The sequence below is a fragment of the Typopeltis vanoorti genome, chromosome 5 (assembly GCF_054136105.1).
Source record: "Typopeltis vanoorti isolate ZY-2024b chromosome 5, IOZ_Tvanoo_1.0, whole genome shotgun sequence".
Lineage (NCBI taxonomy): Eukaryota > Metazoa > Arthropoda > Arachnida > Uropygi > Thelyphonidae > Typopeltis > Typopeltis vanoorti.
Genome location: NC_143553.1, coordinates 90950691 through 90974494, shown reverse-complemented (window position 1 = coordinate 90974494; position 23804 = coordinate 90950691). Strand labels below are relative to the sequence as shown.

Here is a 23804-nt window from a genome sequence, read left to right as displayed (position 1 = left end):
TGAACGGTGCTTTAAACTCATTCAAAGTGTCCAAATTTCACTCACCAACCACTCTCTGTGTAAAGAACTTGCTCCTTACTCTCATCCTTCTTACACAGTTTCCAGGGATGGCCTCTTTTTCCATTCTATGAAAAATTTTTTTTCACTTTAACCCAGTAACAATCCCTTACAAACTTAAACATCTCAATCGTATTCCATCTGTTCCTCCCAATGATGAGGTTGTGCGAATTGCATTACTTCAATATGTTGTATTCCACATTTCAAAGACCTGTTATCACATTAGTTAAACTTCTCTGGACCCTTTCTAATATATCCTCATCACCACAAAAACCAAGTGACTAAATCTGTGCACAATAATTCATATGGGGCCTCATCAAAGATTTATGAACTGGATACACAACCTCTTTATTTTGGCATGCTAAGGTCCTACACATCAATGTCGTAATCCAATGTAATGACTTCACAGCCTGTTCAATATGACTCCTGAACTTTAAGGTCCTCATCATCCACTACTACTAAATCCGATCTCACCTCTTCCTCAATCTCCTTCAAAATTTCCTTACCAAGGGTATATACTTAGCATCCCATCCCTAACAAATTTCCAAATCTTACACTTTGCAAGATACTGAACACACAGTTCCATTCAATTGTCCACTCATACAATCTATTCAAGTCCTCCTGAAAGGCCATAACATCTGCTTGACTCCTCATCATTCTTCCCAATTTTGCACCATCTCCAAACTGCTGAATAGTTCTAGTTAAACCTGCTCAATATCACTAATATGCAAGTTAAATAATGATGGCCCTATGATTTTAGCATCCATGATTTTTACAGTTGATGCAAATGTAAACAAATTGTTTCATCACTCATGTTAAACATTTGCGAACGTTCTTGATGTGTTAATGTGGAATTATTTTCAACAGCGGCACGTAATTCTTCATTATCAATAATGGAGGGTCTTCCTGAACATGGTCCATCTTCAAGTGATTCATCACCAGAAACAAATTTTTTAAACAATTTCTGTGCAGTACGTTCTGCTACCACGTCTTTTCCAAATGCCACACATCTTATGGGATGCTTCTGAAGCCTTCAAACCATGTTTAAATTTGTAAAGAAACAAGCCCAAATTACACCAGGTTCAACTGACATTTCAAGAGGGTTCTAAGTCACAGAAGAAGAGTACACACCAAGTTAGAATGTACCAACTGACTGACACATATCTGTGCCTTATGATGCACATAAAAAAACTGCACACTCTGCAAACCATTACAAAATAAAACAAGTCATTGCAGCCAACTCTACTGAAAAACACATCAACTTTGTTGGTTACCTAATACTAACAAAAAAAACTTTCAATCTGGTGGAGATTAGTAGATGATGTCTTTATCATATGGAAATACAGTGTTGACGAGTACCATGATTTTCTTTTGTCTATCAACTCCTTCCACAGAAAAATAAAATTTGCTTTAGAACTGGAAAATGAAGGAAAACTACCTTTCCTAAATGTTTTAATTTCCAAGAAAGCTAAGAATGGTTCTCTCTCTCTCTCTTTGTGCGCACTGCAAGCCCACTTATACAGGTCATTATTACCAGTAAACCCTTGATTTAATGGACTAATAGGGGCTAAGGGGTATCCGTTAAATCACAAATTTTTTAAAATAAAAATATCTGTAACATTATACTGCAATTTTATCAATATTAGCACTGTAATAACAAAAAAATTATTTTACACACAATTTTTACACTTTAAGATAAGTTAATGTTCGATGTTGAGGTGCTTGGTTTAGGTAATGCTGTTTGAAAAATCTATCAAGTTTTTTTGTGAACTTTTGAATTTTTTTATAATTAATTCCCTAAAATTACGAAAATGTTTTTTTTTTTTAAATTTTTTTAATATTTTTTTTATGTTGAGCCCATACACAAGAGGTTGGTAGATCAACCTATAGTACATTAGAACTGTGTATGTGTACCATATTAGTACCGTGTATGTGTGTAATAAAACTGCCGTAGAAAGTAACCACGCGACAAAAGAACCAATTACAGTGCGATTGGTGTGATCACATCCTAATCATTTGCCGAACATGTTTTATGAGCGGTGACTCATTTATGTCAGCTAAATTATTACAGTGTTTTTTCCCAATACATGGCCTATTTGCCAAAATTTGTTAAAAATAACAGGAAATTAATAACAAAAAATAACCTCATAATTTAATTATAAGCAAAGTTTGGTTAAAAGCATTTTAAAATTAACAGGGTGTTAATTTTCATGTGACATACGGGCCAGAAATTTTGTCCACTAAATCCGAAGTCCGTTAAATCAAGGGTTTGCTGTATTATTTATATAGGTACTCCATGGAGTCAAACGACTCACCACAGGAGACCCAAACTATCCATTAGTGTGTGAACCTAGTTCACACACTCTTAAACAACTTCCAAGTGTGACCTCTTGTTTTCCCCCTACTCCCCATGTATTGAAAAATTTCTTGTGTGTCAATCTTCAGAATCCCTTTAGTAATTTATAAGTTTCCATCATATCCTCTCTCCTCTGCCTCTCAGCTAAACTCTGCAACCTACACATTCTCAACCTATCCTCATAGGGAACATTCCATATATACCTGTCATAAGCTTGGTCACTCGTCTCTGAATTCACTCCAACCGTCCCAATTCCTAAGAAACGCAGGTGACCAAAAATCCGTGCACAGTGGTCAGCATGTGGCTGAAGCATAGTTTTATAAAGAGGGATAATAATCTCCCTATCTTTACTTGTCGATGTGTTCAACATCTAGTAATCCTCTAAATTATTTTGTAAACTCTTGCAATATGTTCTCTGAATTTAAAATCTCTATCCACTATCAACCCTGAGATCCCTAGCCTCATCAATTTTCTGAAAATTAGTACCATCAATATGATACGAAGTATGCTATCTTTTCATTCCAAACCTTACATTTTACAACATTAAATTAACAACCGTTGTCTTTTGCCCACACTGCCAATTTATTTAAATCGGTCTGTAAGATATCTACATGATCTTCATCGACTATTGCAATTCTAAGTTTTTCATCATCAGCAAACAACTGAATATCTCCCACCCCCACAAATCTTTTGCAATGGTAGTAGTACATATCCGTGGGACACTAAGCTACTCACTGTCATTCGCCTTGATTCCACTCCACCATACACCACCCTCGGATGTCATCAGCCACCACCTCCACTAATACCACCAGACTCATAACCATTCCCATTTGCTCTAACTTATATGAAAGTGGTCTGAAAAGTTCTCGTCCTAACAATGAAAAAACGAATTCATAATTTCAAAATTATTTTTATTTTTCAACAATCTCCCTTAAGACTAATACATTTATTTCAGCGATGCTCCAGCACCATTATCCTGTCCCTGTAGTAGTTCTCAGTAAGAGCTGCAAAATACCCCTCTACAGCTACAATCACCTCTTGATTTGAAGAAAAACGCTGACCAGCGATGAAGAGTTTTAGTTTTGGGAAGAGATAGAAGTCAGAGGGAGCCAAATCTGGGGAATAGGGTGGACATTCTAACAATTCATAGTACAGATCCCTTAATTTTCCCATTGCCAAAACACCTTTGTGGGCAGGTGCATTGTCCTGACGAAAGATGATTTTTTTCTTCTGCAAATCGGGTCTTTTTTCACGAATTTTTTCATCTAGTCTGGTTAAAAGATTGAAATAATATTATCCGGTTATTGTTTTACCCTTTTCAAGATAATTAACAAGCATCCCAAAACACCGATGCCATGACCTTTCCTGTAGAACCAACTTTGTCTTCTTTGGCACTGAATAACGGGCTTCTGACCACTGTTTTTACTGTTGTTTGGATTCTGGTGTGTAATGGTGAATCCAAGCCTCATCAATAGTAATAAATCGATGCACAAAATTAGTTTTATTCTTGTTAAAACACTCCAAGCACTGTTCAGAGATTTTCATTCGAATGCATTGAGAGCAAGCGCAGCACCCACCTTGCACAAAGCTTTTTCATTTGCAATTCTTCATGCAAAATATATCCTAAACGTTAGATTAAGGGGATAAAACTCCCTTATTATTCTACAGCCAGTATGCGAAACTCATCATCATCATCAAATTCCTGCCATGTACCCTCAAGGGGTGTACAGGATATGACAGTACTACATGAAAAAATTACATCATTACTAACTTCCTATCTACCATTTTCCTCCAAATCAGTCTGTTACTTGTCAAAACTCTAACATTATCAGATCTTATATTTCTATCGTCTAAGGCACTTTGTACCGTATCAATCCACCTATATCTTGGTCTTCCTCTGGGTCGTTTTCCTGCCAACCTGGCAGAGAACACTTGTTTTGCTAATCTTTCCTCTCCCATTCTATTTAAGTGACAATACCATCTCAGATTAGCTCTGCTAACGCATTCCTGGATGCTGACAATGTCAAGTTCTTTCCTAATATCCTCATTTTTAATATGATATTGCCATTGATGCCATCTGTTCACGCCTCTAATCTTTCTCAGGACTCTCATATCTGCGGTCTCTAGTCTTTGGTCAAGTGTTTTACTTCTGACCCAGCTCTCAGATCCATAAGTTAATATTGGTTTGAACACAGTCTTGTATACAGCTAATTTAGTGTTCTGACTAATTTCTTTCTTATTCCATATGAATTTATTCAATTGACTTTCCACGATACCAGCTTTGCTGATTCTGTTGTCTATTTCTATATTTAGTTTACCATCTTCAGTAAAAATTGTGCCTAAGTAGCTGAAATGTTTTACTTGTTCCACAGGTTCTCCATTCACAACATAGTTGACATTTTCAATGATTCTGCCTATTTTCATTGTCTTTGTGTTTTTATTGCTGACCTTCATACCATATCTATTACAACAGCTATTCAATTTAGTCAGAGAATCTTGCAGACTTGTAGCGGATTTATTTAGAAGTATAACATCATCTGCATAAAGCAAAGAGCTGACATTAACATCTCCAATTTTGATATCAGGTTTAATACCACATTCCTTCATAATGTGATCCATATAGATAATGAATAACAGAGGGGATAATGTACATCGTTGTCTCACACCAGATTTAACATTAAACCATCTTCCTGTACTTCCTTCAATTCTAACTGCTGACTCACAACTCAAATAAAGACTAAGTATTGCTTGATATAATGCCCCATTGACACCATATAACTGCAGCGTATTGAATAGCTTCTCTCTTGGCACCTTGTCATATGCCTTTTCCAAATCGACAAAACTTAAATACAGATCTTTGTTATATTCCCATGCTTTCTCGACTATTTGTCGTAAAGTGAAGATCTGATCCTGACAGCCTCTATTTGGCCTGAATCCAACTTGTTCTTCACCAAGCTTTTCTTCCACAATTCTTCTCAACCGTTTCTCAAGTATACTTGCATAGATCTTGCCAGGAAACACTTAGTAGGGAAATTCCTCTGTAATTCTCACATTCAGTTTTATTTCCCTTTTTATATATGGGTACTATGAGAGCTCTACTCCAATCATCGGGAATTCGTCCCTCTGTCCAGGCTTTCTGAACTATGCAGTGCAGCCACTGTAAGACTCTTATACCACCATACTTCAGCATTTCTGGTCGAATATCATCTATTCCTGCTGCCTTTCCACATTTCAAGCCTTTGATGGCTTTTTCTACTTCAAGTATGGATATGTATTCCTGACTGCATGCCTGGTCAGTGTTTTTTATCACTGTGCTGTCATCACTGCTTGTTTCATTTAGCAGTTTTTCAAAGTAATTACTCCATACTTCAAGGATATCTTTTTCTCCTGTTTTCATTTCACCTTTATCATCTCTAATTCCTTTTACAGCACTCTTTCCTCCATTCCTAAGCTTCTTCAACAACCTCCAGAATATTTTGCCACCTTCTTGATATTTATTTTCTATATTCTTGCCAAAGTCCTCCCATGACTTTTGTTTAGCTAGTTTTACACACTGTTTAGCTTTCTTACATTTGTCTCTGTATTCTGTAAGAGTAAAAGCTGACTTATTTGACAGGAACTTTTGATATGCTTTCTTCTTTTCCTTCACTGCCTCTTTAACTTCCTGTGTCCACCAGGGAGTTCTGATTTTTTTATCTTTGCACACAACCTCACCACATGCCTCTCTGGCAGAATCAATCAATGTTTCCTTCAGAGTTTGTCACTGAATCTCCAAGGTTTGATTCCTGTTCTCAAACTCTTTCATTTTCTTTTCAATAATATTGCTGTATTTTAGTCTACAGTTCACATCTGAGAGCTGCTCAACTTTTATTCGCTTTAAAACTTTCTTACATGTTATTCTTTTCAATATGAAATTCAATTTTATCCTGCTCAAGACTAAATAGTGATCACTTCCAATTTCAAATCCTCTGTACACTCTGGTGTCCTGCACTAGGGAGAAAACATCACTATCAACAATAACATAGTCAATGAGACTTTTCTTATTCCTAGCCTCTTCTCTCCATGTGAATTTGTGCACATTTTTATGTTGGAACATGGTGTTAGTAATAACCAGTCCATGTCCTGAGCAGAAATCCAACAGATATTTGCCATTATTATTAGCTTTGCTCTTTTCTCCAAATTTTCCCAAAATATTTTTGTATGTTTCACAATCATTTCCTACTCTACTATTTAGATCCCCAACAAGGACCAACTTTTCCTTTTTCATTGTGTCAGTTGCTTTTTCTAAAGCCTCAAAAAATTCCTCCACTTCTACCTTAGTAGAACCTTCTGTGGGACCATAGGCACAAATAAGTCTCATTGTCCAGTTCCCCATTCTCATATTTGCCCACATTACTCTACTTGAGACTGACTGCCATTCAAGAAGATTAGCCTCGTATTTTGTGTTGAATACTATGGCTACTCCTTCTTTTTCTTGATTGTTATTGCCTGAATATAACATTTTGTATTTATTGCTCAGAAAGATCTCACCAGATCGAAAACTATGATCTACGAGTTTCGCATACTGGCTGTAAAATAATAAGGGATTTTTTTTAGTCTAACTTAATCTAACTTCGCCAGAAAATATAGCCGTTTGGCTTTTCATATCCTATACGTTCTTTTGAAATGCCCATAGTCTCGACAATTTCACGTACTTTGACTCACCGGTCATCCAATACCATATCGTGCACTTCATCAATGATTTCTGGTGTTACATTTTTTGGACATCCTTCACGTGGATCATCTTCAAGGCTGGTATGGCCATGTTTTAACTCAACAGCCCATTTCTTAATTGTCAAAAACAAAGAAGAAGAGTGCCCATAAACTTTTATGAACTTCAAATGAATTTCTTTTGGCTTTAAACCTTCTTTTACAAAGAATTTTATAACCGCATGATACTTGATTTTATGCATTTCAAGGGATACAGACAACACTTTTGCTTCAGACAGCTGTATAAAACTAACTACTTCTTGATAGAATGATTTGCAATTTCACATGGATGCTTATGACAGATGTACAAACTTAAAATCTTGCCGATAGCTTTGCCATCTACGGCAAGGCTGAGAACTTTTCAGAAGAAACGTCCAGCAGTATCATGGTGTATCCATTTTCTTTATCCATTTCTGCTTTCGTCTTATTACAAAATGTGAATAAATTATTGAGGCAGGACCTACCTTTTACAATGCAATGCTGTCTTCTATAGAGTATCACTCCTATCCATCAACTCCTGAATTTTACTTTTAACCAACTTTTCCAATATTTTAACTATCACTCCAGATATAATTGGTCTGATATTTGCTACTTCTGTTTTAGAGCCACCTTTATGTAATGGACTATCTTGTCCACTTTCCATTCCCTTAGAACCTTGCCTAAGCTGAGACCTAGATTAAACAACTTTGTCAGAGACTGTGCCAGTTCACCTGCACCTTCTTGTAGTACATAAGCAGACATACCATCCAGGCCTACTACTATATTCACATTGATATTTTTTTTAATATACTGAGTATCTCCAGTTCATCTACCTCAAATCTAACACCAGTCTTCATTTTACATAAATTATGGACTCTACAACCGTGTTATAAATAATTATTTTAATTTCATAACATTTCGACCTTCATATTAAGGTCATAATCTAGAGTATATACATATATATATATATATACAGAGACAAGCTAAATTACATTTCACATAGTATGCTAAAGAGACAATGATTTGATCAACAGTTATTCTACTGGCCTGATCTCTAGTGAAAATAAAATAAAGTTACAATAAATAAATGAAATAAAATAAAATAAATTAACTATATCAAAGCTATATTCTATTTAAGACAACATCAGAGAAACATTCTTTCATATAGATAGTTTTGTTACAGTGAAAATGATGTCCTAATTCAACATGACCAATGTTATATTAGATTTAGGATCCTGAATTACCTATGTTTCTATTTAAAATTAACTCTTAGAGAGATAAGTTATGTGAGTAGAGTATGTGCCTTCCATATGTTTGGGATTTTTAGACCATCTTTATTGTTAAGATTAGGGTGATTGATAAGAATCTCACAAGCTTAAATTTACGTTCATACCATGATTTGGTGTGATGTAAACAACAAGTGCTTTTCTAGTCAATTCTATGTCAAGTGTTCAGGGCATGATCAGAAAGACCATAATTATTATATTTAATGTGTCGTTTATGTTCCTTTTTTCTGATAGGAATCGTGCATCCTGTTTCCTCTATATAGAGCAAATTACAGGTGCAATGAATACGGTATACCCCAGGTATACCAAGGATCCACTCCCCCCATGGGTGCGGGGGATCCTTGGATATGTTGAGTAAGTTCTTTAATTTTGCAGGTTTAAAGGTGGCTGTAAGGTTGCATTTTTGTAGTATTCTATTTATTTTGTATGATTATTCCTTTAATGTATGGAATAGTTACAGTTTTATTATAGTCTTGTTTATTTTTGTTTTTAAGTGAGGTCTTGTATAGAATTTTGTTGATAGTATTTTGATGTAACCATTTTTTATGAAAGTATTGCTGATAAATTTTAATTAAGTGCTTGTTCATTGGAGCAAATCTTCAAAGCCCTATTTTTAAGTGTGCTAATGACCCTAGTTTTTGTGTGTGTGTGTGTGTGTGTGTGTGTGTGTGTGTGTATATATATATATATATATGCCAGTATGTGTCAGGTAAACAGTGAAGGAAAGGCTGCCAGAAGGAAGACCTGTGACAAGTGTGTGTGTGTGTGTCTAGAATCAAAAGTATGTTCTGCTTTTCAATCTCAATTGTATGCGTTTATGTTGTTTGTTTAGGTGGCTGAGGAAAGTGTCTAGCGGCCATTGGGCCAGATAGCGAAAACATCGTCAACGTATCTAAGCCAGACTTTGGGTTTTAAAGGAGAGGAATCTAGAGTACGTTGCTCAAAATGTTCCATGTAAAAGCTAGCAACAGGGAGAAAATGGTGAGCCCATGGCTGTGCCTTCTTTTTGTAGGTAGAAAGTGTTTTGCCACACAAAATAGCCAGAACATAGTACATGCACAAAGAGTGCTGTGATATCAGGAGGGAATTTGTTATGTAATAGAAGGATTGTGTCATTGATTGGGACATTTGTGAAGAGGGCAGAGATATCAAAGACTTCTCTGATCATGCCCTGAACACTTTATATAGAATTGACTGGAAAAGCACCTCTTGTTTACATCACACTAAATCATGGTATGAACATAAATTTAAGGTCTGTGAGATTCTTTTCAATTACCCTAATCTTAACAATAATGATGGTCTAAAAATCCCAAACATATGGAAGGCACATATTCTACCCACTTAACCTTCCTCCCTAAGAGTTATTTTAAATAGAAACATGGGTAATCCAGGATCCTAAATCTAATATGACAATGGTCATGTTAAATTAGGACATCATTTTCATGTAACAAAACTATCTATATGAAAGAATGTTTCTCTGATGTTGTCTTAAATAGAATATAGCTTTGATGTAGTTAATTTTATTTTATTTCATTTATTTATTGTAATTTTATTTTATTTTCACTAGAGATCAGGTCAGTAGAATAACTGTTGATCAAATCATTGTCTCTTCAGCATACTATGTGAAATGTAATTTATCTTGTCTCTGTGTATATATATATATATATATATATATTCCAGATGATGACCTTAATATGAAGGTTGAAACGTCGGGAAATTAAAATGATGATTTATAATACAATTGTAGAGTCCATAATTTGTGTTAAATGAATGCTGATCACTGTGTAACACTAAAGGAAATGATTCTAACATCAGTCTCTGTCACATCAATAACTGCAAAGTCACCACATGGATGATATGCCATTGATAAGTGATCACTTAGTAACTAAACTATTTCTCTGCTTCTGTTTCTTTCCTAACATCAGCACTCAGCAGTTATCTTTCCATAATCATTCTTTCTCTTACTCACTATATAGATATCCTTTGATGTCTATCAGTCCTCTCCCTCCTATCCATGTCACCAGACTCATATCCATTCTCATTTGTTCCAGTTTATGTAATAGTTTTCCATGCAATATTCTGTCAATTCCTTTGCAAAGTCCAGCAGTATCTTGGTGTAGCATTTCCTTCATAAAAAAATCTTTAGGATTTACTTTGGCCTGCTTAGCTAATTTTCTCTAAAAATGTGATTCAGCCTTCCTTACTATACTAGTTACCATCTTTGCTTGTGCTTTATACTGCTCATGAGCATGCTGACCACCTCTTTTTATCTGTATTCCTTCCACAATGCTTTCATTTTTTTTGCAGCTGCTGCTTTATATTGCTACTCATCCACTTAATCCCTACTTGGTTTATCCTCCTGACTTTGGGAATGCACTCTGATAGTGCCTTGCACAAACAATCCTTGACCGCTTCTAAATGAACTAATGACATTCATTCCATGTAGTTTCTTATGCTATGGCATGGCTCCAAGTTGTCTCCTAAGTTTGTCATAAGCTTTGAAGTTCTACATGAACCCTTTCTTGACTGAAATTTCTACATTACCTGCATTCATCATTGCATCATATATCACAAAAACTAGATATGTAGAAAAATGGATTATATACCCTTGCAAAGTGATCACTTAGTAATTCAACTAGTAGGGAAAAATTACAATCTCTTCTGCAACTACTTGTGTGCAACAGATATTCTAGAAACTTGTACAAAAATGATTATTCACTACTCCTGCTCCATAGCAAAATCCCAACATCGACTACAGAACTTCAGTTTCCATCCCTTAAATTGGTAGACTTTTACTCAAGATTGATAGTCTCCTCAAATCTCATGACATAAGAGTGGCCTTCAAGCCTATTTTGACTATACAAAGTTTACTTCATTCACCTAAAGACCACAATCCTTTCTATAAACATCTTGGGGTTTATAATATTCCATGTTTTTGTGACCTTTCATATATATAGGGCATACATCTAGAAGTTTGGAAATAAAGAAAAAACATTGTTTCCAATATGCTCTTTCTTTCTCAATAAGAATCAAGGACTGACATCAATAACAACAGAGAAGACAACTTGGGTCTAGTTTTTCATTTTTCCCATACACATCATCATAATACTGAATGGAATATGAGTTCTATGTGCCTTACATATTCATACAAAAGAATTTACTATGGTCATTCGTTCACCAGACACACTCAATGAGAATCAAGAATTGATCCTATGTAATATTCAGAAATCACTCATTAGATCTTTCCACATGTCAGACTAATTTTTAGCTGCCTCTTGCCAGCATCCACATTCCATGTGATTTTGTTTCAGTTTATATTCTAACAGTTCCTACAAATTTTTATGCATTTTGTAATGTTATGGTACATGTTAGGCGTTTATTGTAGTTTTTGTTTGTCCAAAGTCAGAAGAAGCCATAAGCATCAGTGGTGAAATTAGCAGGTTTTTCATTTTTATATTGTTATGAACAAAATAAACCCACTGTCCAAAAGAACGGTTTTTGTGTCCCTCCAAATTATGAAGACATTGTCTACATACCGCCACCACACTAAAGGTTTTGGGTCTGATTTTGAGAGGATGTCTGTTTCTAGCCAAAATTAATTCTTTTCATCATAAACACACTGTAATTCCTTTTATAATTGATTGTGATTAGTCAAAAGTCTACATAATTATCATAACCAGTAGTGTATAAAGGTGACATCAAATGTAAGTCTGTTTTGGGTAGACAGAAAGAGACTAATATCTGCATCAAAGAACATAAGAAAAAAGCCTACAATCATTATGGCAAATTAGGTGTAGTAGACCATGGAGAATCATATAAAGAGAAACAATAATACTACATAGACACAATTACAAATTTCAGATGCATTTTTGGATCAGTAGCAATGAGTCACCCGACTGATATCAACACCGCATGGTTGCTTAATTTAGCCAAAATTTGGGAGATAGTAATTCTAACAAGCCATACAGCTAAGCTAACTCTACTAAGACTTTAGTTCTTGCTTTTTCCACTACAATTTTGAAATGTTTCCATTATACGCTTGTTTCTAATACCTCATATTTCTGACAAGGACAAGTGCTTTTGAAATCTTAGGATTCTGAGTTGTTACATTCAGTAAAATATCTGCAGGATAAAATATATTCATAATTTCTTTTAACCCATTCACAAGTTAAGATATAACTCTCATTATATGTGCTTTCGTTATCAACATTTTTGCAGATACATGGTTTCATTTTTGTACATACGGACTATCTGTTTTCTATCCAACACTGCTGAAAAACTTCTGTGAATTCATCTTGTTTTGTACCTCTTTGCTGTACTCAATAGCTTAGTCATTTTATATCCTTATTGCCATATTGGTCTATGCAGTATTGTCTTTATCTATAAATAATTTCTGCACCCTGAGCAACGAAGATCTTCTGGCTATGGAAAAGCACACTGGTAAGGAATCTGAGTTGTGTGAGCCTGAGAAAACTCTCACAATAGTCATATCTCAAACTTTTTGAAGCTGATACCATGGCTCTCTTCTAAGAACAGACTGACCACATGAGGAGTTATAGAGTGATAAACATCCTTAAATGCTACAAGGATGTCTACAATCAGAAGTTGCAAACTGCAAGCCAGGTTCTATTGAGAGATTCTTGAAAAAAAGCAGCCTTCAACTTTGGCATGTCATCTAAAATGGCATTATTAAGTTCAGATGTGATTAAGATGTGGTTACAACATATTCATCTCGAAAATAAAGAACTACTTTAACAGTTATTTGTTTTATATGAACCAGATATTTTATTTACAACTCTTATGCCTTAACACGTATGAAAAATAGATGCATTTTTGAGCAAGATTCTAATCTTAAAAGAATGGAATCTGGCTTGTTTGGGAACACGACCTCTTTTATTTTATGTTATAAGCCTTCCGTTTTATGCGATTTCGATGTGCGCTGATTGTCGAGAATGTAACCCCCCACGTATAAAGAGAGCTACCTGTACTGTCAAAAGTATCATAAATAATACCTAGTTTTCTGACATATATATAAAATCTTTCTTCCTTCAGAAACTATATATATATACTGAAGTTGATTGCAATTTTTAAAAAAATCTACAAATAAATTTCTAAATTCACTGATTCACTCTTGAATCAACCAATTAACATGTCATTTTGAAATCAGTCTATGACCAGTGATATGGTAATTATTGTAATATCACTGACAATGGATGAATTTCAAAATGCCATGTGAAAAAAAAAAAAAAGCAATGGTAAAAATCAAACAATTTACTTTTGAATTGCAATATCCTTGGTCTCCTGAGGTAAATCCAATTCACAAAATTTTGTACAAACGGAACTCTGCAATCAAAAAAGAATAGACACAAATTTAGTACACTGATTGCTAATATAACAGAATGTCTCTAGTCTATCTTAAAATATTATATATACTACACTCTCACAAGTATTGCGTTCTCAGAAGTAATTCTTGGTTGAAAGGCTTATATGTTTGCTATTCATGACTATTATTTTTCAGGAAATAACAATGCATACTAAATATTAATTATAACAACTTTAATTAATACTTCTTATATTTTGACAACGTTACATTGCCATCATCAGGGATAACAAGGCAATGATATGTACACACAAGCACAAACACTGGGTAAATGAGGCTGAACAAAGGCAACCAAAGTTGGGTGAGAATCCTAAATGGCACCCCCTAGTGAGCTAAATTGGGTGGTCTAGTCCATTGAGCTGAAGATCTCAGGATGAGTGCTTCCCAAATTTGAAGTAGTTTCATGCACTCAAATTTCTTGAGATTTGAAAAGTTTCTCAGGGCTGAGACAGATTCCAGGAATAGCCTTTTACACAGTATTTGTATTTGCTGTGGTACAAAAGAGTGGCTTCTTCCAGCTTTTCCTGTGATGAGTGTCCAAAGCATGGTCAGCAAATCGAGAGTGGCTGTAATGGTGAAAACGGATGTAGTCCACGTGTTCAGAAATTCTGATAATGGCTGTCTGGCCGTAGTACTGCTGTGACGTCTTTCTTTTTCGTTGTGTATTCTATTTTCGCTTGAATGTTGTATTCAGTCACAAGACAGCCTAGGCCTAATCTTTATATGGGTAATACTGTATAAGAGTTAAAACAATAGGGGGAAGGTTATCGACGAGGTCGGTAATTCCCTAGTTCTTTCTGCTGATTGATTCCATTTTCGAACACAAAGAAAATTTATATTTAACTGCGCCACTCTGTTTCCATGGTTGTAAGAATAATGTTAAGGAATCAATCATCAGCAAGTATAATGCTACAGTAATCTAAATAAGACAGAACTTTCCTTAGACAAATTACTTTTAAGTTATATAGCAGTCGTGGTTCTCTAATCCTTCTTTACATTCACATTAAGTAGAGTTCATGCTTAGATCCGAACTGTTAAAATGAGCTGTGCAATGAAATGAACTCAGGCAAGCACAAGATTCAAATTAAATAAAAACATTTAATACACTAACACATGAATTTACATTAATCAAGGACGATCTAAACATAACTAAAATGATCATGAAATAAAGTTCTTATTAAGACAATAGCAACTTCACAGTAGAATATACTCAGCACGGTTAAATTCTTAAAACATATAGATTTCTACCCTTCTTAGAGTTATAAGTTTCTAAGAACGGCCTTTAGTCAAAGGTTATCTATTCAATATACTTCAATTTTCGACTCTGCTTAGCCGTTCAGGATATACAAAGCACATATCGCTAAATACACACCAAGGAATTCTAAAGTTCCATCAATCTATTACAGTAATTCTTAATAAGTCAGTTTCTAACTTATATCACGTTCTCTTGGAACAAGCTTCAAGATATCACATGTTCAAACTTGAACTGTCATTAAGGCAATACACTTCCTCTTTATTGTAATTACATTCACAAAAGACACAGAAAGGATTTCCTTACCAAGATGGTTGATATACTTTACTTATTATCACATGTTCTGGAAAACACTTCCTTGTTTCTCAATAGCTTTCACTCTTAGGTCACTTTAGTTCGATAGGATCCAGATTCACCATAACGATCTTGTTGGCTCGGGAATATATGCCTACTTCGCTCAAAATTGAATATCCTTCAGGTTTCCTTGGCAATCCCTGTCATACCTCTCATCTTTCACATTTATAAGACGAGGGAATAAGAATCAGGATACGAATAAGAGCCTGCGAAAGAATAAGAGAAAAACAGGAAGCTCACTTGTTTCAACCCGGTTCTATCTTTCGAGCCTCGTCTCTATTTATTCAACAGTGCATGTCTCTTCCTTCCTTCTTCATGCCAAAATTTGCCTCGTGCATCCTCGTTAGCTCGGCATAGTAACTAGTGCCAAAATGTGCACTGGCAGATAATTTCGTAACTTCATACAGCACTTAATTTCTGTTATACTGGCTATGTCCTTGGCAATGGCTTACATAAATGGACTAAGTTCCGAGTTTCCGTGCACAGTTCACATAGGATATATATACTCTACAAAGAATTAGTACAGGATAAATAACTAACAACTATTAGAACATACAATTATTTTATAATTATGGAATATAGATCAGTAAGTGAATAATTTACTATTTGTCTGATGAGCAAATTTGGCTGAGGGAATGGCAGACTGAATGAAACACTATATTATAATTCCTTTCATTCAGAATTTAATAGTACTACAGTTTGCAACTGCAAGGGACCTAGGTAGATCTATGGAATGTGTATGGTCTTTGGTGGAGTGGATAAGGGATGCCAGTTTTTTTTATGTGGTCTGTAAGTGGTTATAACATATTTCTTTAGGATTTCTGTTAATTTTTCAGATCTTCAGTCGAACGGTGAAGACCACCCAATTTAGCCCACTAGCAGGTACCGTTTAGGACTAGACTTGACTTTGGATGCCTTTCTTCAGCCTCATTTACCCAGTGTTAGTGCTTGCATACACATACACTAGTAGAAAATTGTGTAAACCTTTTGGAAAAAGTGTATTTTTATTTCTGAGGTTTGATGGTTCATAACATCACTTTTTTTGGAGTAATACTATAAAATTATATATCAATGGAAAATCAAGGAAAAGAAGGAGTAGCCATAGTATTCAACACAAAATATGAGACTAATCTTCTTGAATGGCAGTCAGTCTCAAGTAGAGTAATGTGGACAAATATGAGAATGGGGAACTGTACAATGAGTCTTTTTTGTGCCAATGGTCCCACAGAAGGTTCTACTAAGGTAGAAGTGGGGGAATTTTTGACGTTTTAGAAAAAGCAACACACATAATGAAAAATGAAAAGTTGGTCCTTGCTGGGGATCTAAATAGCAGAGTAGGAAATGATTGTGAGACATACAAAAATATTTTGGGAAAATTTGGAGAAAAGAGCAAAGCTAATAATAATGGCAAATATCTGTTGGATTTCTGCTCAGGACATGGACTGGTTATTACTAACACCATTTTCCAACATAAAAATGTGCACAAATTCACATGGAGAGAAGAGGCTAGGAATAAGAAAAGTCTCATTGACTATGTTATTGTTGATAGTGATGTTTTCTCCCTGGTGCAGGACACCAGAGTGTACAGAGGATTTGAAATTCGAAGTGATCACTATTTAGTTTTGAGCAGGATAAAATTGAATTTAATATTGAAAAGAATAACATGTAAGAAAGTTTTAAAGCGAATAAAAGTTGAGCAGCTCTCAGATGTGAACTGTAGACTAAAATACACAAAGATTATTGAAGAAAAAATGAAAGAGTTTGAGAACTGGAATCAAACCTTGGAGATTCAGTGGCAAACTCTGAAGAAAACATTGATTCTGCCAGAGAGGCATGTGGTGAGGTTGTCTGTAAGGATAAAAAAATCAGAACTCCCTGGTGGACACAGGAAGTTAAAGAGGCAGTGAAGGAAAAGAAGAAAGCATACCAAAAGTTCCTGTCAAATAAGTCAGCTTGTGCTCTTAGAGAATATACAGACAAATGCAAGAATGCTAAACACTGTGTAAAACTAGCTAAACAAAAGTCATGGCAGGACTTTGGCAAGAATATAGAAAATAAATATCAAGAAGGTGGCAAAATATTCTGGAGGTTGTTGAAGAAGCTTAAGAATGGAGGAAAGAGTGCTGTAAAAGGAATTAGAGATGATAAAGGTGACATGAAAACGGGAGAAAAAGATATCCTTGAAGTATGGAGTAATTACTTTGAAAAACTGCTAAATGAAACAAGCAGTGATGACAGCACAGTGGTAAAAAACACTGACCAGGCTTGCAGTCAGGAATACATATCCATACTTGAAGTAGAAAAAGCCATCAAAGGCTTGAAATGTGGAAAGGCAGCAGGAGTAGATGATATTCGACCAGAAATGCTGAAGTATGGTGGTATAAGGGTCTTACAGTGGCTACACTGCATAGTTCAGAAAGCATGGACAGAGGGACAAATTCCCGATGATTGGAGTAGAGCTCTCATAGTAACCTTATATAAAAAGGGAAATAAAACTGAATGTGAGAATTACAGAAGTATTTCCCTACTGAGTGTTCCTGGCAAGATCTATGCAAGTATACTTCAGAAACGGTTGAGAAGAATTGTGGAAGAAAAGCTTGGTGAAGAACAAGCTGGATTCAGGCCAAATAGAGGCGGTCAGGATCAGATCTTCACTTTACGACAAATAGTCGAGAAAGCATGGGAATATAACAAAGATCTGTATTTAAGTTTTGTCGATCTGGAAAAGGCATATGACAAGGTGCCAAGAGAGAAGCTATTCAATACGCTGCAGTCATATGGTGTCAATGGGGCATTATATCAAGCAATTGAGTTGTAAGTCAGCAGTTAGAATCGAAGGAAGTACAGGAAGATGGTTTAATGTTAAATCTGGTGTGAGACAAGGATGTACATTATCCCCTCTGTTATTCATTATCTATATGGATCACATTATGAAGGAAAGTGGTATTAAACATGATATCAAAATTGGAGATGTTAATGTCAGCTCTTTGCTTTATGCGGATGATGTTATACTTCTAAATAAATCCGCTACAAGTCTGCAAGATTCTCTGACTAAATTGAATAGCTGTTGTAATAGATATGGTATGAAGGTCAGCAATAAAAAGACAAAGACAATGAAAATAGGCAGAATCATTGAAAATGTCAACTGTGTTGTGAATGGAGAACCTGTGGAACAAGTAAAACATTTCAGCTATTAAGGCACGATTTTTACTGAAGATGGTAAATTAAATATAGAAATAGACAACAGAATCAGCAAAGCTGGTATCGTGGGAAGTCAATTGAATAAATTCATATGGAATAAGAGAGAAATTACTCGGAACACTAAATTAGCTGTATACAAGACAGTGTTCATACCAGTTTTAACTTATGGATCTGAGAGCTGGGTCAGAAGTAAAACACTTGACTAAAGACTAGAGACCACAGATATGAGAGTCCTGAGAAAGATTATAGGCGTGAACAGATGGCATCAATGGCAGTATCATATTAAAAACGAGGATATTAGGAAACAACTTGACATTGTCAACATCCAGGAATGTGTTAGCAGAGCTAATCTCAGGTGGTATGGTCACTTAAACAGAATGGGAGAGGAAAGATTAGCAAAACAAGTGTTCTCTGCCAGGTTGGCAGGAAAACGACCCAGAGGAAGACCAAGATATAGGTGGATTGATACGGTACAAAGTGCTTTAGACGATAGAAATATAAGATCTGATAATGTTGGAGTGTTGACAAGTAACAGACTGATGTGGAGGAAAATTGTAGACAGGAAATTAATAATGATGTAATTTTTTTCGTGTAGTACTATCATATCCTGTACACCCCTTGAGGGTACATGGCAGGAATTTGATGATGAGATAATTTAATCAAGAATGTAATGCAATAACTTTTATGAAGGATTTTTTATTAGATCAGCAGTTATAAAGAAGAAAGGTGAAACACAGAAAAAATGAGATATACAAAAATTCTCACAATGCGAGTTAATACTTAGTTGGGTAACCTGTACCATTAATTAAGGCCTTACAAGACCTTCCCATGGAGTGAACTAAGTTTTTTAGTTCTGCAGCTGTTATAATGTGAAACCAAAACTGAATTATTGCTTCTATTAATCGGGTTTTATTGCTGGGTTGCTTCTGACTAACAAATTTCTTTAGTCGGCTCCATAGATTTTCGATTGGGTTAAGGTCTGGGCTATTCCCAGGCCATTCCAGCAGTGGAATATGATTATCTTGAAACCACTTTTTGCACACAGCAGCAACATGACATGGAGCTGAATCCTGTTGAAATATAAATGCTTCATTATCTTGGAAAAGATCACATGCAGAAGGCTTCAGTTTGGGCTCAAGTATTTCATTTATGTAGTTTTGGGCATTTATATTCCCATTAATCATGCAAATTCTGCCCACATCTTTTGATGTCATACAACCCCAGATCATAACACTAAGTGTGTGTTTCATGGTAGGTGTAATGCAATCAGGATGCAAAGCTTCTCTGATTCTTCTCCTTGCGTATTTTATGCCATCACTACCAAACAGGGAGATTTTAGTCTCATCACTGCAAATAACACTGTCCCATTGTTCCGCTATCCAGTTAACATGGGTTTTAGCCCAGTTTAATCTTTTCAACCTTTATTTGAGAGATAAAAATGGCATCTTTCATGGAATTCTAGCATTTTGACCAAATTCCTGCAGTCTGTGCCGAACAGTCCTTGCACTCAACTTCACATTGTATTGAGCCATTTCATCTTGTATATACCCAGATGATTTTCTTCTGTCACATAGGCACAGTCTCTCAATTCTTCTATCATCACTTGCTGTTGTGCACCTTTTCCTGCCTTTATCAGTCTGGTTTTGTAGTGACTGAGTCTCCTTATACTCTTCAAAAATTTAGAAATGCCACTTTTGGTTAAGTTTCCACCAATTTTTCTTCTAATTTCTTCGTAACTGTAGCCTTGTTCACTTAATAGTACTATTTTACACATCGCTTTCTGGATGACCAGTCAAGTCTTTGCACCATTTCTTTAATTTTATTACATTTTACAAGCTCACTAAATGAAAGAACACAGGAAAAACAACCAACTTGATAGCAATCACATAACACACTGACAAATGTCCTCCTCTCAGCTCCAATACATGACGTCAATAACTGAATCCTACTATGACCTTATTGGCTCATTGCCAAAACAAGATGACACCTGATTGGCTCTCTAAACACTCATGCTCATTGGCTACATTCAAATGAAGGAAAGCTACTTCATATCAACCTAAGCAAGTTGTGCTTCTTTTTTTTCTGGTTATTTGTCTATTACTTTTCATAGAATACAGATAATTGAACAAACTTTGTTGCATTACATTCTTGAATAAATTATCTTTCCATTGATACTTTTATGGTATTACACTAAAAAAAAGTGATGTTATGAGCCATCAAATCTCAAAAACACACTTTTTCCAAAAGGTTTCTTTCCACAATTTTGGCCACTAGTGTATCATTGCTTTGTGATTCCTGATGATGGTAATGTAATGTTGCCGAAATATACAAAGTATTAATTAAAATTATAATTAATATTTAGTATACATTGCTATTTTCTGAAAAATAATAGTTACTCTCAGAAGTATTTTGATGGCCTGAGATGAAAGAAAAATGATGACATGCTGCTCCAGTGTATCTCCCTCCCCATTCCCATTATTCTAACAGAATTTATATCTCTGAAAAAAGTGGTTGCATCTTCATCAGCATCACAGAGATGGTTTTTCACAGTTTTTACATCTTATAATTATTATTTTTATCATTATCATCATAATCTGACACCATGAAGTCAAAAGAAGCATCGTGGAAGATCCCATTGTCACACACTTAGCTCATCATACCATGTCTGAAATGCATTCATCATACTCTCAGGCAACGCATTCAAATCATCCACTGCTCTCCGTAGAAAAATCCTATTCTTCACTGCCCTGTAAACACTCTCCTTATACAGCTTCCAAGGATTGCATCTTGTTCTCCCTGTCTCCTCAATTTATGAAAAATGTCATCCACATTCTTCTTCTTTTCAGCCATTTTCTGTCCACTGCTGGAAGGCCTCCTCTAGTTCTTTCCACCTTTCTCTGTTCTGTTTTTCAATCATATAACATTCCTCTTAACCACTATTCTACAAATTGCATCCTCTCAATCTTTATCAATATGCAACATTCTAGAGACAAGAAACCACTTTAGTCAATATCTCCTCATCTTATGAAAACCAGTAATTAAATCTGTACACAATAATCTCAGCCTGATCACGACCTCATGCAATGAAATAATAATCTGCTTACCTCTACATCAAATCCATTTCGTGGTCCTCATTAGCAAAGGCTTTTGACAAAATACAGCATAGAAGAGACCATTGCATAAACTGGAGAATATGGGATTAGTTAAGAGGGTGGCCAACTGACAGATATCAGAAAAGTGGGAGGTGCATGGAGGGTGTGAGTTTGCAAGATTTAAGGTGACCAGTGGCGTACAATAGGATTCAATCCTTGGTTCACTGTTAGTCAATCTTTACATTAACAACAGTGAGAAGGACTTGACAGGTGATACACAGCTGTTTGCTGATGATGCAAAGACAGGCAGTGTAATAAGGAATGCAAATGTACTTGAATGATTTGAATAGGCAGGAATTGTGGGCATGTGGAAACAGCTATCTGCTCAATGTTAGTAAATGTTAAGTTATACACTTTGGTATAATGAGATATCCAATGTCATATTATATTGGTAAGAATATGCCAAAAGAAACTGATCAAGTTAGAGATCTTGGAGTTTTAGTAGATAGGAGTTGAAGTTCAAGGGCAATATAGCAAGATTGCAAATACAACTCAGAGGATAATTGCAATGCTGAAACCTTAAAACATAGGGAAAGGTCTTGATATCACCTTGCTTGGATTGCTGTGCACTAGTCTTGTCTCCTGGTTTCTGTGGTGATGCTGATACAGTGGAGAGAGTGCAAAAGGAGAATATTAAAGCTATCACAATTGTGGAATATAGATTATGAAGACAAACTGAGAATTTTTATAGACTGCAGACACTAACAAAAATTTTCCCCCAGCCTTAAAGAAATGATGGCATTTCTGCAATTGCACTCCAGAGTTGATTGCTGCTATGTATTGTTCTTTTATTCTCTTCTATTCCTATGGTTTCTATTTTGCAGCCTGGAAGTCCATATTCAACCCATTCTTAAGAAGGGCAGTGACTCTTTGCAATCTAAATACCATCCTATTGCACTCAATTTAGTTCTTTCTAAAGTAATGAAGAAAATCATTAGCACTCAACTCCTATGCCTTAATTAATGGATGATTGAGACTTACAAACTTCTGAATGGGTTATACAGTATACCAGTAGATGGGATTTTTCATTTTATGAAAGGTAGGGAGGAGGTATCCATGGAAAATGAGAATGAATGCAGCAAAAAAAGGGTTGAGAGTATGATTTTTCTTTCATACAGTGGGACAGTGGGGCATGATTGGAATTGCTTTTGGAGGTTGTGAGGGCAGGTAGTGTAAATTCAAGATGGGGGGGGGGGGAGAGATGTGGTCTACCTTGATGAGTCTCCGACTTCCTCAAGGTCTCTCAATAATAACAATAAAAATTTCCAGATGGCAGCCATTGCTTTCTGGTTTCAATCCAAAGCTACTGGCTTTATCTTTATATCCAATTGTACTTCCAACTCTTGTTACTTTTTTTTCTAATTCTTACATAGAGATGATCTAGGTAAAAGCTGCCCTATAATTCTAAACTTTATTTTTGGCCAGAAAAATTCTCCTTCAGCCTTAAAAAAATTATGGCATTTCTTCAACTGTACTGATGGTTTGCACTCCAGAGTTGAATGCTTCTCTGTGTTGTTCTTTTATTCTCTTCTGTTACTGTGGTTTCTACTTTGTAGCCTGGAAATAAGTCCATATTCAACCCACTTAAAAAAGAACAATAAATCTCTGCCATCTAATTACCATCCTATTGCACTCACTTTAGATCTTTCTAAAGTAATGAAGAAAATCATTAACACACAACTTCTATGCATTGAAGCTCTCAACTAATAAGCAACTGACAGTATGGATTCCACCACTATCAATTAACATGAAATCTTCTTGTTTATGTTACCTGCATTGGTAAAATTATTATTAATAATTCGCCTTCAACACCAGGAGACTTGTGTCCATCTAGGATGGCAAGGTTGAACTCCACAAAATACCTAAATTCATATTTATATCAGGATATATACATTTTAAAAAAAACTAAAATGTGTTTAGTGCCACACTTATGTTTGTGAAGGGAAATCTGGAGCAACCAGAAACGAATCCTACAGCTACAGTCCATAACTTACTAAGTTAATGCTGGAAAAAATAAATAAATAAATAAAAATTTTAA

General features: G+C 35.4%; 1 protein-coding gene across 7 annotated transcripts in view; it reads right to left on the bottom strand.

Moving 5' to 3' along the window:
* The window catches only part of LOC150106647 (glutathione S-transferase C-terminal domain-containing protein), a 300229-nt gene that overhangs the window by 187229 nt on the left and 89196 nt on the right, over positions 1–23804 (bottom strand). For all 7 annotated transcript variants that reach the window (XR_016548323.1, XR_016548324.1, XM_090392600.1 and 4 more), the window contains one exon: positions 13703–13770. Coding sequence is in view for 5 of the 7 variants with exons in the window: in XM_090392600.1 (XP_090248726.1) it covers positions 13703–13770 (68 nt within the window). In the remaining 2 variants the exon portion in view is untranslated. The remainder of the gene's footprint in view (positions 1–13702; positions 13771–23804) is intronic.